At 48.6% G+C, this 18,914-nt stretch overlaps 1 protein-coding gene across 1 annotated transcript in view; it reads right to left on the reverse strand.

Annotated features, from left to right (window-relative positions):
• Positions 1–700: 700 nt before the first annotated feature.
• USP10 (ubiquitin specific peptidase 10) overlaps positions 701–18,914 on the reverse strand; it is a 71,994-nt gene continuing 53,780 nt past the window's right edge. The window contains exons 5-14 of the mRNA XM_040633239.1: positions 17,778–17,869; positions 17,142–17,251; positions 16,683–16,738; positions 16,350–16,453; positions 13,877–13,976; positions 12,944–13,121; positions 10,194–10,359; positions 6,987–7,131; positions 5,163–5,228; positions 701–1,728 (exon numbers count right to left, since the gene is read on the reverse strand). Coding sequence (XP_040489173.1) covers positions 1,541–1,728; positions 5,163–5,228; positions 6,987–7,131; positions 10,194–10,359; positions 12,944–13,121; positions 13,877–13,976; positions 16,350–16,453; positions 16,683–16,738; positions 17,142–17,251; positions 17,778–17,869 — 1,205 coding nt within the window. The 3' untranslated portion in view covers positions 701–1,540. The remainder of the gene's footprint in view (positions 1,729–5,162; positions 5,229–6,986; positions 7,132–10,193; positions 10,360–12,943; positions 13,122–13,876; positions 13,977–16,349; positions 16,454–16,682; positions 16,739–17,141; positions 17,252–17,777; positions 17,870–18,914) is intronic.

The following is an 18,914-nucleotide window of genomic DNA, read 5'->3' on the forward strand; positions in this document are numbered from 1 at the left end:
CTCCATACACGTGTTCCTAAAAACTATACGTTATTTTAATGAGAACCTAACTGTAAGTCAGCTAAGCAAATCAGATTAGAATGGCAACAGGGAAATGGGCTAAGTGGACGGTGTGAGGACTGTGATTTTAAGAGTAAGCTGTGAACGCAGGTGGCACAAGGCTATGATTACGAACACCAGCCACCGAAGGAGCTGCTTGGGGAGGGGCTCTGACCGCGTACACTTGCTTCTCTGCGGATCCCGGTACATTACCATGAATTGTCTGCATGGGCTGGAAGTGGGGGCACCACAGAAACGAGAGCCACTAGGGGTGGCCTGACCCGCACATGGCCTCCCTCCTCCCCATCTCTTCTGTCTGGGAAGGCCTCCTTTGCACAACCCAAAGGTGGCGCCTGAGCTGCTGCTAAGATACCCCAGCAGCACGATGTTGAGCCATGATCTGAGACTCTGGTGATGCTGACCACGCCAGGGCCAGGAACACCGCAGGGACGCGTCACCTCCCCTGTTCTGCGACTAGAAGATTCAAAAGCTCTATTTCCCCAAATCACTAGTTACTAACAGTGGACATATGAAACGAGCACAACCCGAGTCTTGGTTCATCTGGTTGGAGGGCTCGCTGTAATTCTGGGGGTGTCCTCGTGCCCCCGGAACTCCAGTGACGGGAAGAGGCGTCTGCAGTCAAAGAAACACCACGCACAGCTTTAAACCAACTTTGTGATTTTTATTGATGGGCGACAACTTCTGTATTCCTAGAGATCACTAAACTGTGTACGATTAGAGACGCAGCATTATAGAGAGCAGACAGCAGAATTAAACAGAGCGACTTAGGGAAGTATCAATCTTCATTATTTTGCCCACTGTTCATTACGTGTACACAGAAGCATGAACGCAATTTGAAATCTTTTAATGGCAATAAAGTTTACAATCACCCATCTATGCGGACTAACATCTTAACTCCAAATATCTGATCTGCAATGTGTTCGTAAGCAGCTTCTCATCGCACAATTATTAAAACGTATTTATTCCTGTTAGGAACCAGCAACTTATTTTTTGTATTTACGTTTCTTTTGAAGTAAGAACTATTTCTTCTCTGATAACTGGCTCATTTTTATCATTTATCAAAAACTAAAGGGTGGGAAGGAAAGTGTGATGGATTAAAAAATTTATTTTTTTAAGGAAAGATAAAATTCATTTTCACAAATTTACAAGTGTTGCTGGTGCAGGATTTATTCTACTAAGCAATTAGACTGGGAATCAAATGCAAGTCCCCCTTCTTACTCAGGAATCAGCATTATTTCAGAAACATGGGTTTTGTGTATTTTCTTAAATCAAGCGACAGTCTGTTGGAACCGAATGATTTTGATTTGGAAGGTAGACGTCAACGCGAACTGTTGCGCACAAACCCCGAGGCGTCTGCTTTCCGTTCTAGCCCATTTCTGCAAAGGACAAAGAGTCTCTCTAGAGAGGCGCTAAAGAGAGGGAGAAAGTCAGAGGGAGTCGGTGTCTGCAAGCGGGCATCGGGCACACAGAGCGCAGGCGGCTACAGCAGGTCCACACGGCGGTAATACAGGAGGTAGGCTGTGCGCTCCGCAGTGGGCTTCACCACCTGGTACTGGTTGATCACCTTGACCGCCTGGTCATCGATGCGCAGCCAGCCGTTGAGGCCGATCTGGAAGACGTCCGTGGTGTAGTGGCCGCCCGTCGCACTGCTGCCGTGGTGGTAGACCACTGCAAGAGAGGGCCCACGGGCGCCCCGGTGAGAGAACCGCACCCCAGCAGCCGAGGGCGCCTGCCTGACCCCCCCGACAAAGCCACTGCATGTGACACACCTTACCGAGGCAGGTGGGACACAGAGACGTCACTACACAAAGCTATGTCACATAATCAAACTCCCTGCACAATTTACAGCAAAAAGCCACACGTGTGTATCTTAATGACATTTTTTTAAATGTTTAACACCTCACAAACACAAGAGACACCAGCTCGGTGGGGCTGTCGCACATGCCAGCCCCTCAGGTGAGGACTGCCCACTATTTCATGTCCATCACTGACGAGAGCACACGGGACACAGCGTGAAAGACCGGCCGGCCCCCACAGAGCTGCCATCACCACACACCGACCAACCTCCAGAAATGCCGCCCAGAGACCCCAAAACGCTCATGCCCTTGATCCAGCCGATCCCACTTCTAGACTTCTGGAGAGCCCGTGAATCTCAAAGATGTCATAACGGTGAAAAAAACAGAAAAGCCTATATACTCGTGCTGGAAGGATTAGTGGATTATATCACAATAAGATGGACAGAGAGAGGGACTGGGGACATAGGAATATGCTCGTGAAAAAACATGAAAACACAAGAACCCCAGGTTTTCTGTGACTGTCATCACAACGAGTGACCTCGCCGCCTCAGGAGGGACAGCAGGGCTGTGATGTGGGCTGAGTGTGTAGCAGCCCCACCGAGAGGGCACCAGTCATCACACTTTTTCCTTTTAAAAAGTTCTTATTTTCCATGTTTCAACAAATAATGCCAAAATAATAATAAAAATACCATTTGTTATATACTTAGAAAAAAATTCTGTGGGGCGCCTGGGTGGCACAGCAGTTAAGCGCCTGCCTTCGGCTCAGGGCGTGATCCCGGCATTATGGGATCGAGCCCCACATCAGGCTCCTCTGCTGAGAGCCTGCTCTTCCTCTCCCACTCCCCCTGCTTGTGTTCCCTCTCTCGCTGGCTGTCTCTCTCTCTGTCGAATAAATAATAAATAAATCTTTTAAAAAAAAAAAAGAAAAGAAAGAAAGAAAAAAATTCTGTAACCTAAAGACACCAAAAGCCGCACCTTCCCCTCCGTGAGGAGGAGGGCTGAGGGGCCCAGGCAGCAGACAGGAGGCGGGGTGGGGGAAACGTCCAGGGGGCCAGCAACGTGGCCAGGCAAGCTATGTGCCACCACTAGGGGCAAAAAGGACAGACACTTGAAGAGGCACTATACTTGGCTGTTGGGAATGTCACCGGGCTCTGGTGGCCGCGGTCATTCCTCGGGAGGACCCAGCCTGCTCCGGGCCCGTGGCCACCACTGGTGGGAGGACAACCCCTCTGGCAAAGCAGCCTCTGGGGGCTCAGAGGCTGCCGCAGCTCTATCCCTGACCACCCACATGACAAACACACTGGCCGCCCGAGGGTGGAAGACTGCAGCACAACCAGGCAGGCAGCAGTAGCAGGACCAGCACAGGTGCTGCTGGCCACAGCGCTCAAAGGGCCGTCAAGGGCATGGAAGAAGCTTGGCACAGCTGGTCCTTTTGACCCCAAATCCGCTTTAAGGCTTTCGTCCTGGATTTTCACTTTCAAGACCTACCTGACTTGGGCAAGAGTTTATATAAAGTGACCTATCAGTGGGATTTAAAGGACCTGTGGTTTAACTGATCCGTATTTCGTTCCGGACACCTCCATTTTAAAACCTCCAGAGCAGGGACTGCACACGGCTGGGGTCTTGGAAGCGGCCGCCCGGGGACTGGCAGGGCACGTCAGGGCCAGAGGAGAGCCCCTGATGAACCGGACTGGGCAGCGCGGCATTCACTTGCTCTCTCGATCCCACCATCCGAACCATTTTCACCAAGCTCTTCCTTACTCACATTTTATAGAAAATTCCAACCAAACGAATCCAGTGCCCTTATTTCTGAGATTAGAAGCCGTGAGAGGAGGAGTCAGGACTGCAAGTGACAGCCCCAGTTCAGACGCTGGGCCAAGGCCACAGCAGGCGGAACAGGACCACACCGGGGCTCCTTGAGCAGGAAACCTGGAAAACCTCGCCCTCAATCCACAGCCTTCCCCCACAATGGCCCCAAGAGGTAGAGCGGCAGGGAGGCAGCAAAAGCAGCACTTCATCTCCTCCTGGGGCCTCGGTGCCAAGCTCCCTGAGTGGGCAGAACCCCAGGGCTCATCTGGTCCTGGAGGCAGGCTGCAGAGCCTGAGCGCCAGCCAAGGCGGCAGGGCTTCCGTGACAAGGCAGAGCAAGGAAAGGGCTGGAGACACCACAGGAGTGCATGGCCACCCTGTCTGGGAGGAGCCATGATCAGCTGCCTTGGGGGAGAAGAGAAAGTCAAGGGCACAGCCTGCAGGAAGAAAGACCCGACTGGGCCAAACCCCTACCTGTGTGGTGCAGGAACCTGACCCCCTGATGAGGGCCCAACCCAACCTCCTAAATGCACAGGAGGGACTGACGGCTGCACGGTGAAGCCCAGCCAGGCCACCACGCATCAGAGTAGAGAGCGTGTCTCTCAGAATTTGGGTTTCTTGTTTTGTAAGATGGGGATACCACCATATCTCTCAGGACAGCTGTGAGGAATAAATGAGGTACTACAAAAAAGGTACCTAGTAGAAAGGTTCAATAAACATGTGGGGGTCAATAAGAGTTATGTTATTTTAAATTACAAACAGGCTCATCAAAGCCAACACAAAAGGCGGATAACAAAGCAGCTAGAAAATCCTAATAAAAAAGGCCAGAAAGCACACGCAGTTGTTGCAAACAGTGACTACCAGAAGAGACATAAAGCCTCCAAGGGCCAGAAGACTCAGGCTATAAAAGAGCAAGGAGGACGGAAGGAAGGACACAAGGTGCCACAGAAAGCACCGGGCCAGGAGGTAAGAGGTGTCAGGGCCCCCAGTTCTGGGGCCGCAGGGGTGCCATCGCCTCCCTCGGAGGGCTCCGAGCCTGAGTGTGGCAGCCCAGGAGCCCAAGCGAGCCAGCGCAGTGCGGAAGACCACCCGGCGGAGCGTCCGTGTGAGACCCGCTCTCCTAACCTGACCAGGCCGCTCCGTGGTAGCGCCCCCACAGGTACCGCCCCCCACAGGTAGCGCAACTGCAGCAGCAAAGGTCACACCCCCAAACTGCTGGCCGGGCAGCCTCACATTTGCTCTCTGACTCGAAGACAGAAATGATGCTAAACAAGGGCTGGATTCAGCTTAGAGCCAAAAGGATATTCTGTCAACTTCCAAGCACCAAATGTCAGGACAAACACACATTTTCAAAAGATGTACTGACTTAGCAAGTCCATGGGGAAAGCAGCAGAAGCGTCTATTCTCTGTGTTAGGTGGTTATTACAGCAAAACCGTGCCTGGGCATAAACCCTTTTATCACTGCTTTAGTAAGGAAATAATAGACAAATTTACTTACCTGCAAATAGCCTATAGGTTCTGTGGCATTTAAAATTCTTATTTTTAACCCCTGGAGAAAGCAGTTCTGAAAAACAAAATACCAACAGCTGTGGTCTATAAAAGCACTTAAAGAAAGGCTCAGAGTGACGGAAGCGAAGAGCTGACAATGGTCCCCACTCACATGCACCACCTGGCAAACCAGAATAACAAAACCCACTGCCCCCCTCATGTGCACAGGCCCTGCCCATGGGGGGACCAGCGGGCGGTACAGCAACGCACATCGCCAGCAACCAGTCGGAGCAGAAAGAGAAGAGACAGTCTGAGCACCCCACGCTCATGCTTGAAGCCCCTTAGAAGCAGATAGTCTAAACACTGGAAAAGAAGAAAGCTGCCCACTTAGAAACGGAACAGCCCCAGGAAACCTAAGAACTGAAATGTTTTATGCGTGAGTGAGACCACAGAATTTCCACTGTGCGAGAGTCAGATGGTCTCTCCAAGGAGGCACTGGCCTACCAGCTGGGCAGGGGGGCAGTCCTGTCCTCGGGGCCCCGGGGCCCCCTGCAGGAGCTGTGCGCCTGCACGTGGACTCCTGCCACAGCCACCACCAGCCAGCCTCTCCCATCCCCCCACCCATGACCCACATCAGGGCCTCCGGTCCTCCCTTAGCTCATTTCTCTTTCTAGAAAGCATTTAAGGTGGCAGCTGATATAAAAACACACATAACAAGCAAGAAAACATCTTGTCTATAAAATTCGTGTAGTCAGTCCAAATGGTTAATCTGGGCTTGAGGGACGATACAAGAGTACGGGGCACTGGATGGCCCTCTGGGCTCAGTGCACGCTCCTCATTCCCTCACAGCCAAGGCACAACAGCACGGGCGACTCCCGCTTTCTGGTTCTCAAATGGGATCAGGAAAACATGCTGCCTCTGAAGGAAGCCCCTCCAAGTGGGGAGGCGGGAGGCACATTAACCCGGCCCAGGAGTCAAAGCCGTCAGCTGACGACCTGAAGACCTGAAGACCGGCTGCGGAAATGCAGCGTCCCTGCCTGGGGCTCTGGGTGGGGCCAGCTACCCCCCAGGTCTGGAGTCACAAGCTGGGAAGGAGTGGAGTGTGGCTGTGCTGTGTGGTGGGGACGGAAGGGGAGGGGCCAGCGACAGCTTCACTCCTCTGCAAAACCCAGGAATGAGGTCCCACAACTCCTTCTCTGTTTTCCACACTCCTCAATGTTTTGAGGATTACCTCCAGCTTGCTCCCAATGAAGCCTAGGACTGAACGGTACCTTCTTCACAAATCCCGAAGCTTTCAAGGAAAGTATTCCCTCAAGCTGCGCTTTTACCAAGACAACCTAAACTTCGTGCTTTGGTCAAAATGTGTCGAGGCTGCTGAGCCCCGGTTACCTGCAGAGACTTGTGGCTGACAGCATGCCACAAACCTGACCCAGCGTCATGCAACAAGAGGTCAGAGGAACCCCCAGTGGCCTATGGGCCACATTCTCTCACTTCACTGAAAAAGCCCATTTCACCAGGCTGGGCCGGGACAGCTGCTAACACTTAGTATAAAGAAAATGATTTTGTACCACTAATCTATAGGTATTTCTAGAAAAATGACGCTCATTTTGAGGGACAAAATTTCTGTTTCTCTAATCTAGTAAGATTACACGGCTTACTGATTTTTGCCTTTAATTTTCAAGGCTACTCTTTGGTGACGATTTTAATACAAAGGTCTACTATAAGCCGAGAAATTTAAAAACAGAAAGTCATTATACAGAAATGCTAAGTGCCAAGTTCACTGATTCCCAGGACAACTGTCACCATGAAGGGTTTCACCTTCCACGTTTGTTACCTTTACTGATTTCCAAGTCCACAGGATATTCAATATTTTTTATGAGCTTCTGGCATCCACCAGTCTTCTCGTAAACAAACCGTTTGAGGTGCAGCACAAGGACAGGAGGGAGCTTCTCCAGAGTCACTCTTCGACTTATCTCCACCTAAGGCACAAAGCAGAGGAGGGCCCACCATGCCTTACTTCACGCGGCAGCAGACACATGTCCGTCACACAAGGACCCCCTGTGAGAGCCGGTGGCCTGACGGTCCAGGACAGCACTGCTCAACCCTTGCTGGGTCGAGGCAGCTTCTGAAAATCTAACATTCTGCTAAGAGGCCTTGTGAGAGCTACAAACATTCCTCTTAGAAAAAGGCATACATCCCTCTACACGCAACTGCAGGAGATCCCATGGATCCCTAATCCCATGTGTGAATGCCACGTTAAGAACCTTTGCTCTGTGACGCATTCATGACGCATCGGCACAAAAATTAAAAAGCTAACTTAGCAGCAGTACTTTGCATTACATATGTATTAACATGTTTTTTTTAGTCAGTCCCGTAGCATCAATTAAACGGAAGCCAGAGTGTTTCTCAAAGTAAGTATTCTAAATAACCTATTCTAAATAACCCAACAGCCATCTAGTCTAACCATTAGTTTTACAAGTTTCAGTTTTATCAACTTATATGCTCCCTACATGCTTTCACAGGTCTAATGAATGCTGCTTTTCATTAAAATGCACCCTCACATGGGGGCGCCTGGGTGGCTCAGTTGTTAAGCATCTGCCTTTGGCTCAGGGCGAGATCCCGGCGTTCTGGGATCAAGCCCCACATCAGGCTCATCTGCTGGGAGCCTGCTTCTTCCTCTCCCACTCCCCCTGCTTGTGTTCCCCCTCTTGCTAGTTGTCTCTATCTCTGTCAAATGAATAAATAAAATCTTTTTTTTAAATAAATAAATAAATAAATAAATAAATAAATAAATAAATAAATAAATAAAATGCACCCTCACAAACTATTCTTATTCCCTTTATTTACTGTTCTTTGTACTTAGAAACCCTTCGATGCTTTCTGAATTTACATGAAGGATACTTCTGGTAGAAATATTTGTTTGAGTCACAATCTAAAAGATAAGAGCATAGATAAGAAACCAAGAAAGCTTTCAGAAGACCACATCCACATCCGGGTGGAGGTGTCTTAATGGGCACCTGGTTTCCCACCCCGACTCCGATCCCAACAAGAACGTGTGAATGATGGTAAAGTGTGGCTACAGCTCAACAGTTAAAAAACCAGGATTCTGATGAGTGGACTCCAGCTTCCTCATTCGTGAATCGGGAGTTGGACAAACGTGTCTCTGGGATGCTTCTCAGTGCTGGCAACCCAGATTCTGACCTCAAGTTTTCAGGCAATTCATCAAGTGGCTAATCTGAAATTCTTCCGAGTGTTTTGGGTTTCCAGACAAACTGAGACACACTTTTCTTCGCCCAATAAAACCAGACCTTTTCTATACAGCAAGTATTTTGTATAATCGTATTTTCCCATGGACCTTCATAATGTGTTCCCAAAGCAAAAAACCTCGTGACCTTAAAATATAAAAACATTCAACTGGGTATTTTAACAAGTAAATTTAAAGAAACTACATTCCAGAAAACGTGATACTTGCTCTTTCCAGATATCCCCACCCCATACGAACTGCCCGAAATCTTCCTTTCTCGAACATCTGCTTTTCTGAGTGTTCCTGCTCTTGATCTGGTAACACACCACCACCATCACGGAGCTGGGACGGTTTGCAGTTCCATTTTCTTCTTTGAGACTCCACCAAAATGCCTCTTCTTTCTTCCATCCTTCCTCCACCTGCTATCTAGAACAAGCCACCTGTTCCTCACACTCTCTCCTCTATCTCATCTGCACCCTCCCCGCAGTCCACAGCTAACTGCAGCAGGAGCAGGAGAGGACAACCGCCATGTGAGGGGGCTTTGCCGGCAGCCTGGGGAAAAGCAGAAAGCCGCCTATGGGATGAGTGCCTACCAACCCCCACGGGTGGCCGCAGAGAGCGAGCGAGGAAGAGAGGCTCGGGGGCCAGGACAGTGACTCCACCTCCAGAGCCACAGCTGCCACAGTATGAGCCAAGCACACAACTCAGCCACACCAACCAACCTCCCCGAAAACAAATACCCACTTTCTCTCTCATTAAGTTCCACCGCCAGCCTCAGCTTATTCACTTAAGCCAAGTGCCAAGATTCTGTCTCTCGCTCCTACCACTTTTATTTTTTAAACAAAATCGCCCGTGGGAAGCAAGTCAGAAAACGTGGTGGAGGATTAGGCGTAACTATGTGTGGCTCTCCCCAGAGGACGGCTTCATCAGCCCCAGCAGGAGGCCCCAGATGAACCGAAGGTCTCCACGTCCTCCTCCACTCTGCTCTCCCGGCGCGCGCTGCACAGCCAGGGAGGCCCACTGAGCTCCGTGGGGTGCTGGCAACGTCTACTCCTCATGCACCTTCAGCGGACACACAGTCCCTTCACAGCAGGCCTCCCAGGGACACTAGGGACGGTCCAAACAAGTGCTGCCAGGAGTCACCAGCACGATCTCAGCAAAGGAGAAGACCCCCTCGACCAGAGTGGAAAACAGGCGTAGAGGGTACATCTGGACCCCAGTAAGCTCTTCGAGAGCAGAATATTCTCTCCCTCTCCTGACTCGGCTGACAAGTACACCCCACAAAGCTATTTGCTTCCCTTGACTCCTGAACAGTGAAAGACTCAGACTTTTATCCTTTTCAGACCAAATAAAAGACTAATAGGCATGAAATAAGCTAGTTTCTATTTGTCAATGTCCCTGAAGACCTACCATCAAAAGCAAAATAGCTACGTTTGGAATCTCTTTTCTCTCCTAATCTCGTGGAACTGTGCTCTATGACATCAGGGATGGCCTCCGTTAGAGGTAGTACTGATTTTTATTTCATCATGATTAGACTACCAGAAACTTAAATGTAGCTCAGGGTAAATAACCTAAACGATCATTACCTTGGGTATACAGTTTAGAGGTAAAGAAGGTTGCTAGGGGCATGTTTCAACCATTTCATTCTAAAAATGTGGAAACTTCCAGTCCAAAACAGTTAAGCGACAGGGTTAAGAGGCAGAATGCAAACACACTTCTCCTCGCTCCTACTTCTGCGCTCTTTCCACCACGCCAGAGTGCCTCAGCACAAACGTTCAAGATCAGCTATGAGTATACCTCTTGTTTGGTTTTTGTGGTATAACCCTGGACAGACTCTCTTGCCACCAAGCTCTCCAATGCATCCTGGACCGTCCGGATCCTGTCAGACTGGATGTCCAGCTGCAAGGTGAAGAATGGCTGCAAAGTGGCCGACTCCTTTGAACTCTGCTGGTAAACCACAGACCTAAGAGGCCAAGACAAAAACAGAACACTGTCAGAGACCACTCCTTCCCGTTCTCTGTTAAGGTGAGCCAGCAGGAGAAGAGGCATTAACTGAAAATGAGATTGCTGAGAATCATTTTCAGAAGACCAGAGAGAACACAAAAGCCAAAAATGCCTGCTGAATACCACCCCCTAAGTGTTTCTAGCAACTATGCACCAGCTGATCGTTCTCCCAGGGCAAGCACGCTGGAAGAAAGACAGTTCACCTTCCGAATCCCTTCACCTCCACCCCACACTTTAACACACCAGTCAGTAAATGCGCCTATCTGGCCATGGCCTCAAATGCGGACACTCTCCATTTCTCAAAGTATCATAGCCTGTTCTAATAAAAGAGAGGAAACCCCAGGGTAAAGAGTATGTTTCATGGCATTTTCCCCCTACGAAAATGACTTACAAGAGAAGAGGAGCAGGGTGTGTATGATAAAAAATAAGCTAACATTCCAGGAAACAAGGCTACCTACCACCCTCAAGAAGAAGGGTGCCGATTCAACCTTGTTTTCTTAGCTGGTTTTTCATTTCATTTTTCTTTTTCTAAGTTTTACTCAGAAAAACTTGTGTGCTTGGCCCATCTCTCACTTAGCCCCAGCAAGGAAACATTCCAGGAGCTCCACAAGGAATTCCACTTCTGCAGCCTGAGTGACCTAGTTTACGACGGCCATCACATGGGTGTGCGTGGATACTGAGGCTTTACAGAGCAGACGCCGTGACGAGCAAGCTAAAGGGCCTCCCGTTCGCATGCTGCTTCCCTGCAGCGCGATCTGAGGACGCACCTTCATGCGCCCTCCCTTCGAGTGTACGGATGCGGGAGCAACGGCCACTCCCCTGGTTCCGAGAGCGGCAGTGGGAGCAGCAGGCATTAAAACTGGTGAAGGAATCAAGAGGCGGTCCTCTTGACTCCCAACGGCCTGGACTTTTATTCACGTGGCCTGAGGGGAAAGGTGAAGAAAGGTGCTGGTTTTCCTGGGGGAAGTGAAAACCCACCCAAAGAGGGTGAATTTTAAAAGAAAAACCTTCCGGCTGTCCGAACAAGGAAGGAAGTGCACTTCCTGATGGCTAATGCACACAGGAAAGAAGTCTCCTAAGTTGTAAGAGTTAATTCCTATCCTTGCTTTATGATTTCTCAAAAATATCAACAATCAATTTCAACACAAAAAGACCACTGAGGCTAGAGGCCTGACAGAGCCATGGAGGCCAAGCTAGAAATTTCTCAGAGTGGATTCTGGTTTTTCCCACTGGTTAGTCTCAAACAAGTGTGGGCTCTTTGGGAATGTTGGTCTCAGTGGCCTTGCAATCACCGGGCTTGTTCCCTCATCCTCTCTCCCATCCCTAAGGGACCGGCCCAAGAATGCTAACATCAGAGGTCTAATGCAGAGCTAAGGGCACAAGACGGCCTCCTCTCACTGCTGTCGCCTGACCTGGATCCCTGCTTCCCTTCCCAAAACGGCCCAGCCCAAGGAATCACATCTGGCAAAAACAAGTTATGGCGGCAGCGGTCAGGGGCCGGGCGTTCCCTCAGAGCACACCTGATCACAAGGCTGATGTGGAGCGACTCCAGAACAGAAGGGGGCCCGCAGGCTCAAGCTCACAGTGAAGAGCACAGAAATGACCTGTTCAAGGTGACGAGGTGGCATGACTGGCTTCTGAATCCCATCCAACAGAGCAGCACTGACTGGCTTGTGAAGGAGCCAGTGGACATGCTGAGGTTTTATTAGCCTACTGAAAGGGGCTCACCCTAAGCTGTACCACAGCAGAGAGAGACCGAACTAACTCTCCATGCCTTGGAAAGGGTGTTACTTCTTTTGGATACACAGCATTTGGGACAAGCAAAGGGTGAGTCTCACTAAAAAACCACCCTTGTAGGATACAATGCGAGGCCTTCCCAGAAGAAATCCTGCTCTAAGAGGCCCTTTGGGACTCTGGATGACTGAACCTCCTTGGAGACGGCCCCCATGCTCCTGAGTTCCACATAACGATGGTCCAGAACGGCTCTAATGCAATCAAATAAAAGCCTTCTAGAAGGACGTCATGGAAGCGCAATGAGCAGCTGGTTTATGGGAAATGGGGCAGAGGAGGGGCCCAGACACTCCAGGAGGCCCCACGTGCCCCTTTACACAGAACTCTCCCTCCACACTCCCTTACCTTTCTAGCTCACTCAGTTCCGGCGTCTAATATTCCTCTAGTCAGACACAAGAATTTCTTCTCTTAACAAAACATGTATTTCAACTTAACAAGTCTTTCTCTTCCTACCTAGCGGTGAGCAGCTGGCCTGAGGGAATGTAGTGCTGATGGAGTGAGGGAGCAGGAGTCAGAGCAGTCGCCAGGCCCTGGGGGCCAGCGCCCTGTGCTGAGGTGCTGTGCGGGGCGGGAGCAGTGCAAGCACTGGGCAGGACAAGCACAGGGAAGTCCAGGGACAGAGCGGGCACAGAGGCGTAAAGGCAAGCCATCGAGTCCAAAATTTCTTAGACACATCTTATACCTTCCCCCTTCAGCAAAACGGCAAAACCCTGAAAAAGGCAAACACTAAAGTATTCCAGAAAAGCATAAACCTGATGTGTCCACCAAAAATGCCAGTGATTGGGGTCTGAACAAACTCCGCCTGGCGAGTGACTGAAGTCTTATTTCTGGGGCCCACTTGCTCCCATTCGTCCTCACTTCCTCCGCCTGGTTCTTCCTGCTCGTCTTCATTCACTGAGTGGCTTTTGGGTCCGTTGGAAATAGTGAGTTCTGAAAAGGAGACAGTTCGCTTAAGCTACCACTGGCAACAGTAACAGCAAAAAGGTTTTAGAGAAAGGTTCTGCATAAGCCACCCGCACAGTTAGCTTTCAAAGTGAAATCAGGGTGTGTCCTACATGGAGAACAAATGCAACACGTATGTCCACCGGACCCCTGCTGGAATGAACTACCCAAGACAGCGTGCTCAGGACAACTGGGAAATCCGAAGGCGGACTGGAAATCAGGCATTGACTATGGAATCACAGCCAGATTTCCTAATTCGGTAAGGGGCTTCGGTCATGCAGGGGAGCGTCCTCATCCTCAGGAAATGCACACTTTGGCACTTAGGGGCGAACTAAACTGGTATCTGCAACTTAACTTGTGTCACTCAGGAAACTGTGTGTGGGGACAGAGACAGACAAAGCATGACAACATGCTAGCAGGTGCAGGATCCAGCGCTTATACAGGCATTCGCCAAACTATTCTCCCAGCTTTTCTGCATGTTTCATCATTTTCCTAATTAAGAGTTGAAGGGAAAAAAAGCAGAGGTTCTGGATATATTTTAAATTATCCAAGTAGAACATTCTCAATGGTCTATAAAAAAAGCAATATAAAGATAACCAGACTCGCCCTAGTGAGAAAGGGACTCAAAGGGTCAATGACCTGGGGGAAAAGCAACGTACTCCACGGGCAGGTGACATGTGTTCAAAAGCAATTCTTAAGGAAAGGTTCTCACTTAATTTTGTGGCAAATAGACCGCAACGTACTTGTGTTATTTGGTGACAGGAGTTTCTTCAGGTTCAGCATTTCCTCATGAAGTCCATTTAGAATGAAGCCCAAGTACTCCTCAGCATCTTCCTGTCGACCCTGAAAAGGCCAGATGTGAGCACATTAATTTTAATTGCTCACCATGCAAGGACTGCAGGGAATATTACACCTGCGTATTCGGACTAGGTCTCCTCTTAAATTTTCAACAAGATTTAATGTAAAGTGTTTCCCAAAGTCACATGAGCTCTCCTTTGGACCACTGAAATGGGTAAGCTGAGAGGAATGAGGATGGGGGAGGGGGACCAACTATACCTTTATGTCTGAGTACAGAATGAGTAGGAGCTTTTATTTATTGTTTTTTCATATTTTTGCAAATATTCTACAATAAATACACATTACCTTTATGAAAAAAAAGTTATTTAACAGTTGCTCTTCTGTTGACATGAAATAGAAGAACAGGAACTAGAGGTCTAGGGCCACCTCACTGCACAACCCCAGGGGCTAACGGTCACACTGGCAGTTGTGAATAGCAGCCTGTGTGTCTCCTTCTATTTTTGATGATGGGCAACTATAGGGGAAAGGACCCAAATTATACATGAAAAGCTCTATTGATTCAAAGATGTAGCTAACAGTTGTACACACACACACACCAGCAAAATCATTTATAGATGAGTCATGCGATAGTCACATATTTGTCTTATAATCTCGGGATTAGTTCCCACTTCATTCTTTGGAGAAGAACCACGTGTTCCAAGGATTTTCAAAGTCCTCTCTCGCAGTCTCAGGGTATATTTGTTTGTTCCACATAGAACTGCGGCTCTACACAGACAGCAGCTGTTCGGAGCTGAGTACGCTCTGTGTGTGGAAAAGGACAGAAACTGGCTAGCTCAAGATGCAGGAAAAGTTGACATAGCAGGCGTGGGGCTACTGTTATTGGAAAGGTCTGCTTGCTGGGCTGGTCCTCGGTTGGCATCTGGGAACTTGGACGTGGGGAGGGATCCCCCCATTCCAAGAAGCAAAGGGACTGTGCCGAAATCGCGCCGTGCGGTTTGTGGCGCACACCTGCTCTCCCTCTGAAGTCTGGGATTCTGGTTTGCGCTAGGCAGACGATGCCTCTGTAACCAGTCCTTGGTACAACGCCTGGGCACTGAGTCTCCAATGCGCTTCCGCAGCAGACAACATTTCACACGTGCTGTCACACGCCGATGCTGGGAAATTAAGTGCGTTCTCTTGACGCACCAGGAGAGGAGTCTCAAGGTTTCCCATGGCGGTCTGATCTCGCCTTTGTGTCCCTGCACTGTACTAAACCCTGCGTGGTAACAGCTTCTGAGTCCCGTGAGTCCTTCCATCAAATCACCAAACCTGAGCGTGGTGTGGGGAACCCAACAGAGCCAATATTCATGTGAATATTGGAAGTGAAAGACACTTCTGTCAATGAATATAACTTCTGAACAGGATTTGGGTGGGACTTGACCACAGGATGCCCCCTGAGATTCACTGCTTTACCTCTGCCTCCGCCTGAGCTGCACAGCCCTCCTCTGGCTCCGAAAGCATCGGTGTATGCATCTATTTTAGTAGTTCTCTTGCTGGTCTGTCTCCTTGGATGACATATCTAACTCTCCAGTTGGACAGGTGAGCTCTTTGCGGGCAGAGGGCAGCTTACTCCATGTCTGCGACCCTACCATTCTGTACATTTCTTATTCCCTGGGAGATGAGCACTTCGAGCTAAGCAGCAGCTCAGAGGAATAAAGCACTCCTGGTGGTGTCCGGCTACACCGTCCCGGCCATTCACCCTTCCTCAAAACAAGGAGCTTCAGTATTACTCTACTCAGCTTTAACAGAATTGTTTTGATGCTTTTTCTTTCTAAATAATTTCCCTAAGCATCATTTCAATTGCTTACACTGACTCATCACAAACTCTACACAAGACCTCCTTGGCCCTTGGTCCCACGCCTTCAGGAGCGAGTGTATGACGGGAAGACACAGATAAGAGAGTCAAGGAGCTGCTTTAGAAACGTGTATGGCGAAGACCTAGCTCTCCTGAAGGCCGCCACGATTCCGGGCGCAATGACCAGGCCCCATCTAAATGGCAGTGCAGTGGTGAAGAAGCTGACTGTAACGCCAGGCTCTGCACTTACGAGCTGTGTGACCTTGGACGAGGATCTCACTTTTCTCAACTGTAACAGGAGACGACCACACTTCGCGCACAGGGTTAGGAAAGCTAGCGTATGGGAAGAACTTACAAGAGTACTCGGGGCACAGTAAATGATGCGTGAGCAGCTCTGATGACGGTGATTATCACATTTTTAATACTCATTCAAGCAACTGACTCCATAGTAAGCCTAGATCTACCGAAGCCCCAGCCAACCCCCGCGCTCGAAGTGCAGAGCAGGCCCTGGACAGGCTCCGGCGCAGACACAGAGCGGAGCAAGAGGCGAACTTTCTACTGGCTACATGAGAGCAATGCCAAACCTTTTCAGACAGGCTCGACTTGATAACGGTCAGAAGTCTGTAAATATACGTAGGTTCAAAAGCAGCTCCAGGGCGGATATCTCTCACGATTTTATCCCCAAGAGCTGCAATGGAAACAGGACACAGATTTTCGTAACGAAAATGAAGTCTTAAAATGATGAAAAGCAGCAGAACCCCCCCCCACCCTCACGCAGTGCTGAGAATAGCACAGGTGTAGCATCTTGCATTTTAAAAACATTCTCTTTCCAACAGGACTCAATTTATGACATTCCATCACCTGACCTCCTAACTGTCCATATGTCATGGGCATCAGAAGACCTCATTTGTACTCACCTTGTCTGGGTTTTGGAGGTACTGGCATATTAGTAAACTCATTCATTAGCCGAACACTATAAACATGGGGGGGGGGAGAAAAAGTTTAGTACATGTTTTAAAAAAGACATATTTTACTAAAGAGCCTTGATGGCTAAGTAGAATTTTAGTAGGAAGATGGCGAATTTTAAGTCACCAATGCCATACTAGCTAGTGAGTTCTTAAATCTCTTCTCTGTCAGGTTTTGGTGTACTTTAAGGATCGTACACTGGTAAACATTACACTTACGTAAATGACCCTGCAGAGCACGAATAAACGCTCTGGTTAACTTCCACACAACATCAGCAGGACATTCTTTTAAGAAATAAAACTATAGGACTCATTTGCAACAAATTAAGAACCTTGCTAAACTATTTGAATTCAAATTATCAGAGGCGAAAAAACCCAGCCCCTAAACACATCTGTAAGCACCTTACTTACAAGCTATCTATCATGGGTGTCGACGTACAAGGCCTTTGCACTTTTGAATAGAGAGGAATGAACTTCATCAGGTGATACATCGGAGGGCAAGCAACCAGTGCCTGCAGTGTCTGAGTATTGGCAGTAAGGAAGCGTAAAGGAAATGAAACAGACACTCCAATGCTTCTGAAAGGTACATTAAACCCAAAGCATACAAAACTAAATACGCCAAGGACACTGAAAGACTTACAAATGTAAACATAAAAAGGAATAAACCAAATAACCATGAGGATAACTGCCCTGTGATTTCCATGTAAGGGTTTACTCTACAATCAGCATTTACATACAAAAACATGATTCGACCAAGATAAATCAATTAACACAACATTTCCAATTGTAAGTGAACACGCTGCCCCATTAGGGCCATGCTAATGAAAATAAAAGTCGCCTGATTCTGTCACTCACCAGTCAACAAATCATCTTGTTGGGGTCAAGAATAACTCTGTTTATAAGCAAGGTAGGCAGACTAAGCAAGGAACCAAGTTTTTGGATTCAAACTTTAGGGCAGAGGCCCCACGGCAGCTGCACGAAGTCAAAGGCACGGGAGGAAGAGAGGTGCAGCCAGCCGGCCTCGGGGACAGCACTTGAGAAGGATACAGCATTAATGTAGCACCAGTTTCCTTTATTGATCAGCCCACGGGGTTGCAATGACACTGGTTTATGTATTAGGGTTACATTCTCCAGTAACTCTGCAAGAGTGAAGAAGCACATTGAAGAAGTTAATGACATCTAGTGAATAACATGGAAGTAAACTCTTATACTCTGGTGGAGGGTTAAAAACCCCTTTGAGAGAGCACATATCCAAAGAAGAGGCACACTGTGTGGAAGCCACATGCTGTCCAACACCATGTACAATATTTAAGGATTAAAACTGTTTTTTAATATCCCCCCCCCAATGAACACCAACATTTATTTATCTTTCTGTGGGAATGTAACTGGGGAACACCACAACTCTTTTAACAAGAAGGAGAAAAGGCTGAGATACATGGGTAACAGGGGTGACAGAGATCCGAGAGACACAGGCTTCCCCCCTGCACGCTGAGGGCAAGGCAGGAGGGTAAGGCGGGCCTTGCTAACAGTGTAGGCCCTCTGACACCAGCCAGGGAGTCCACGGGCAGAACCCGAGCCTCAGCCAGTGGGAACCCCCAGCACCTACTAGGGCACCCAACCCACCACAGTGGGCAACCAACCACTGTTCAGTGAGGGACGATACTCCTTTCTGGGACAACTGTCTTATACTAACTGAACTGTATTTTTCAATAGAATTCCAATTTATGCAATATTTTGGATGCCGGAATGCCCTCACTCCATTTAGAAACACATTTATCCTCAGATTCATCCTCTTTTCTACAGCCTTCAGACAGATGTGAATGCCATCTTCATATAATGCTTTAATATTTTAATTAAATGCTTTAAATATTTTTTTCAGAACTGCTTTAAAACAAGACAAAGTCTCCCCATGTCCCATTATGAATCTTGTACCAGTGACAGCTACAAGTTATGGACACATTCTATCCTCGGCAAGTGCTTTACAATTTACACTTAATCCTCAGTAACCCAGGAGAACCACCACTATCCGCCTTTCACCAGTAAAGGAACGGAGTCTCTGGAACGTTAACTAGCTTGCCTGTGATCCCTCAGCAGCTTTGTAGTGCAGCCAGGGCCTAAAATCCAAGATCTGTGGCCGTTCCATACCGCCTCCCTTTACTTGTAAATTGTGAACCAGGAAAGAGG

Source organism: Ursus maritimus, unplaced genomic scaffold (genome assembly GCF_017311325.1).
Source record: "Ursus maritimus isolate PB19 unplaced genomic scaffold, ASM1731132v1 scaffold_19, whole genome shotgun sequence".
NCBI classification, from domain to species: Eukaryota; Metazoa; Chordata; class Mammalia; order Carnivora; family Ursidae; genus Ursus; species Ursus maritimus.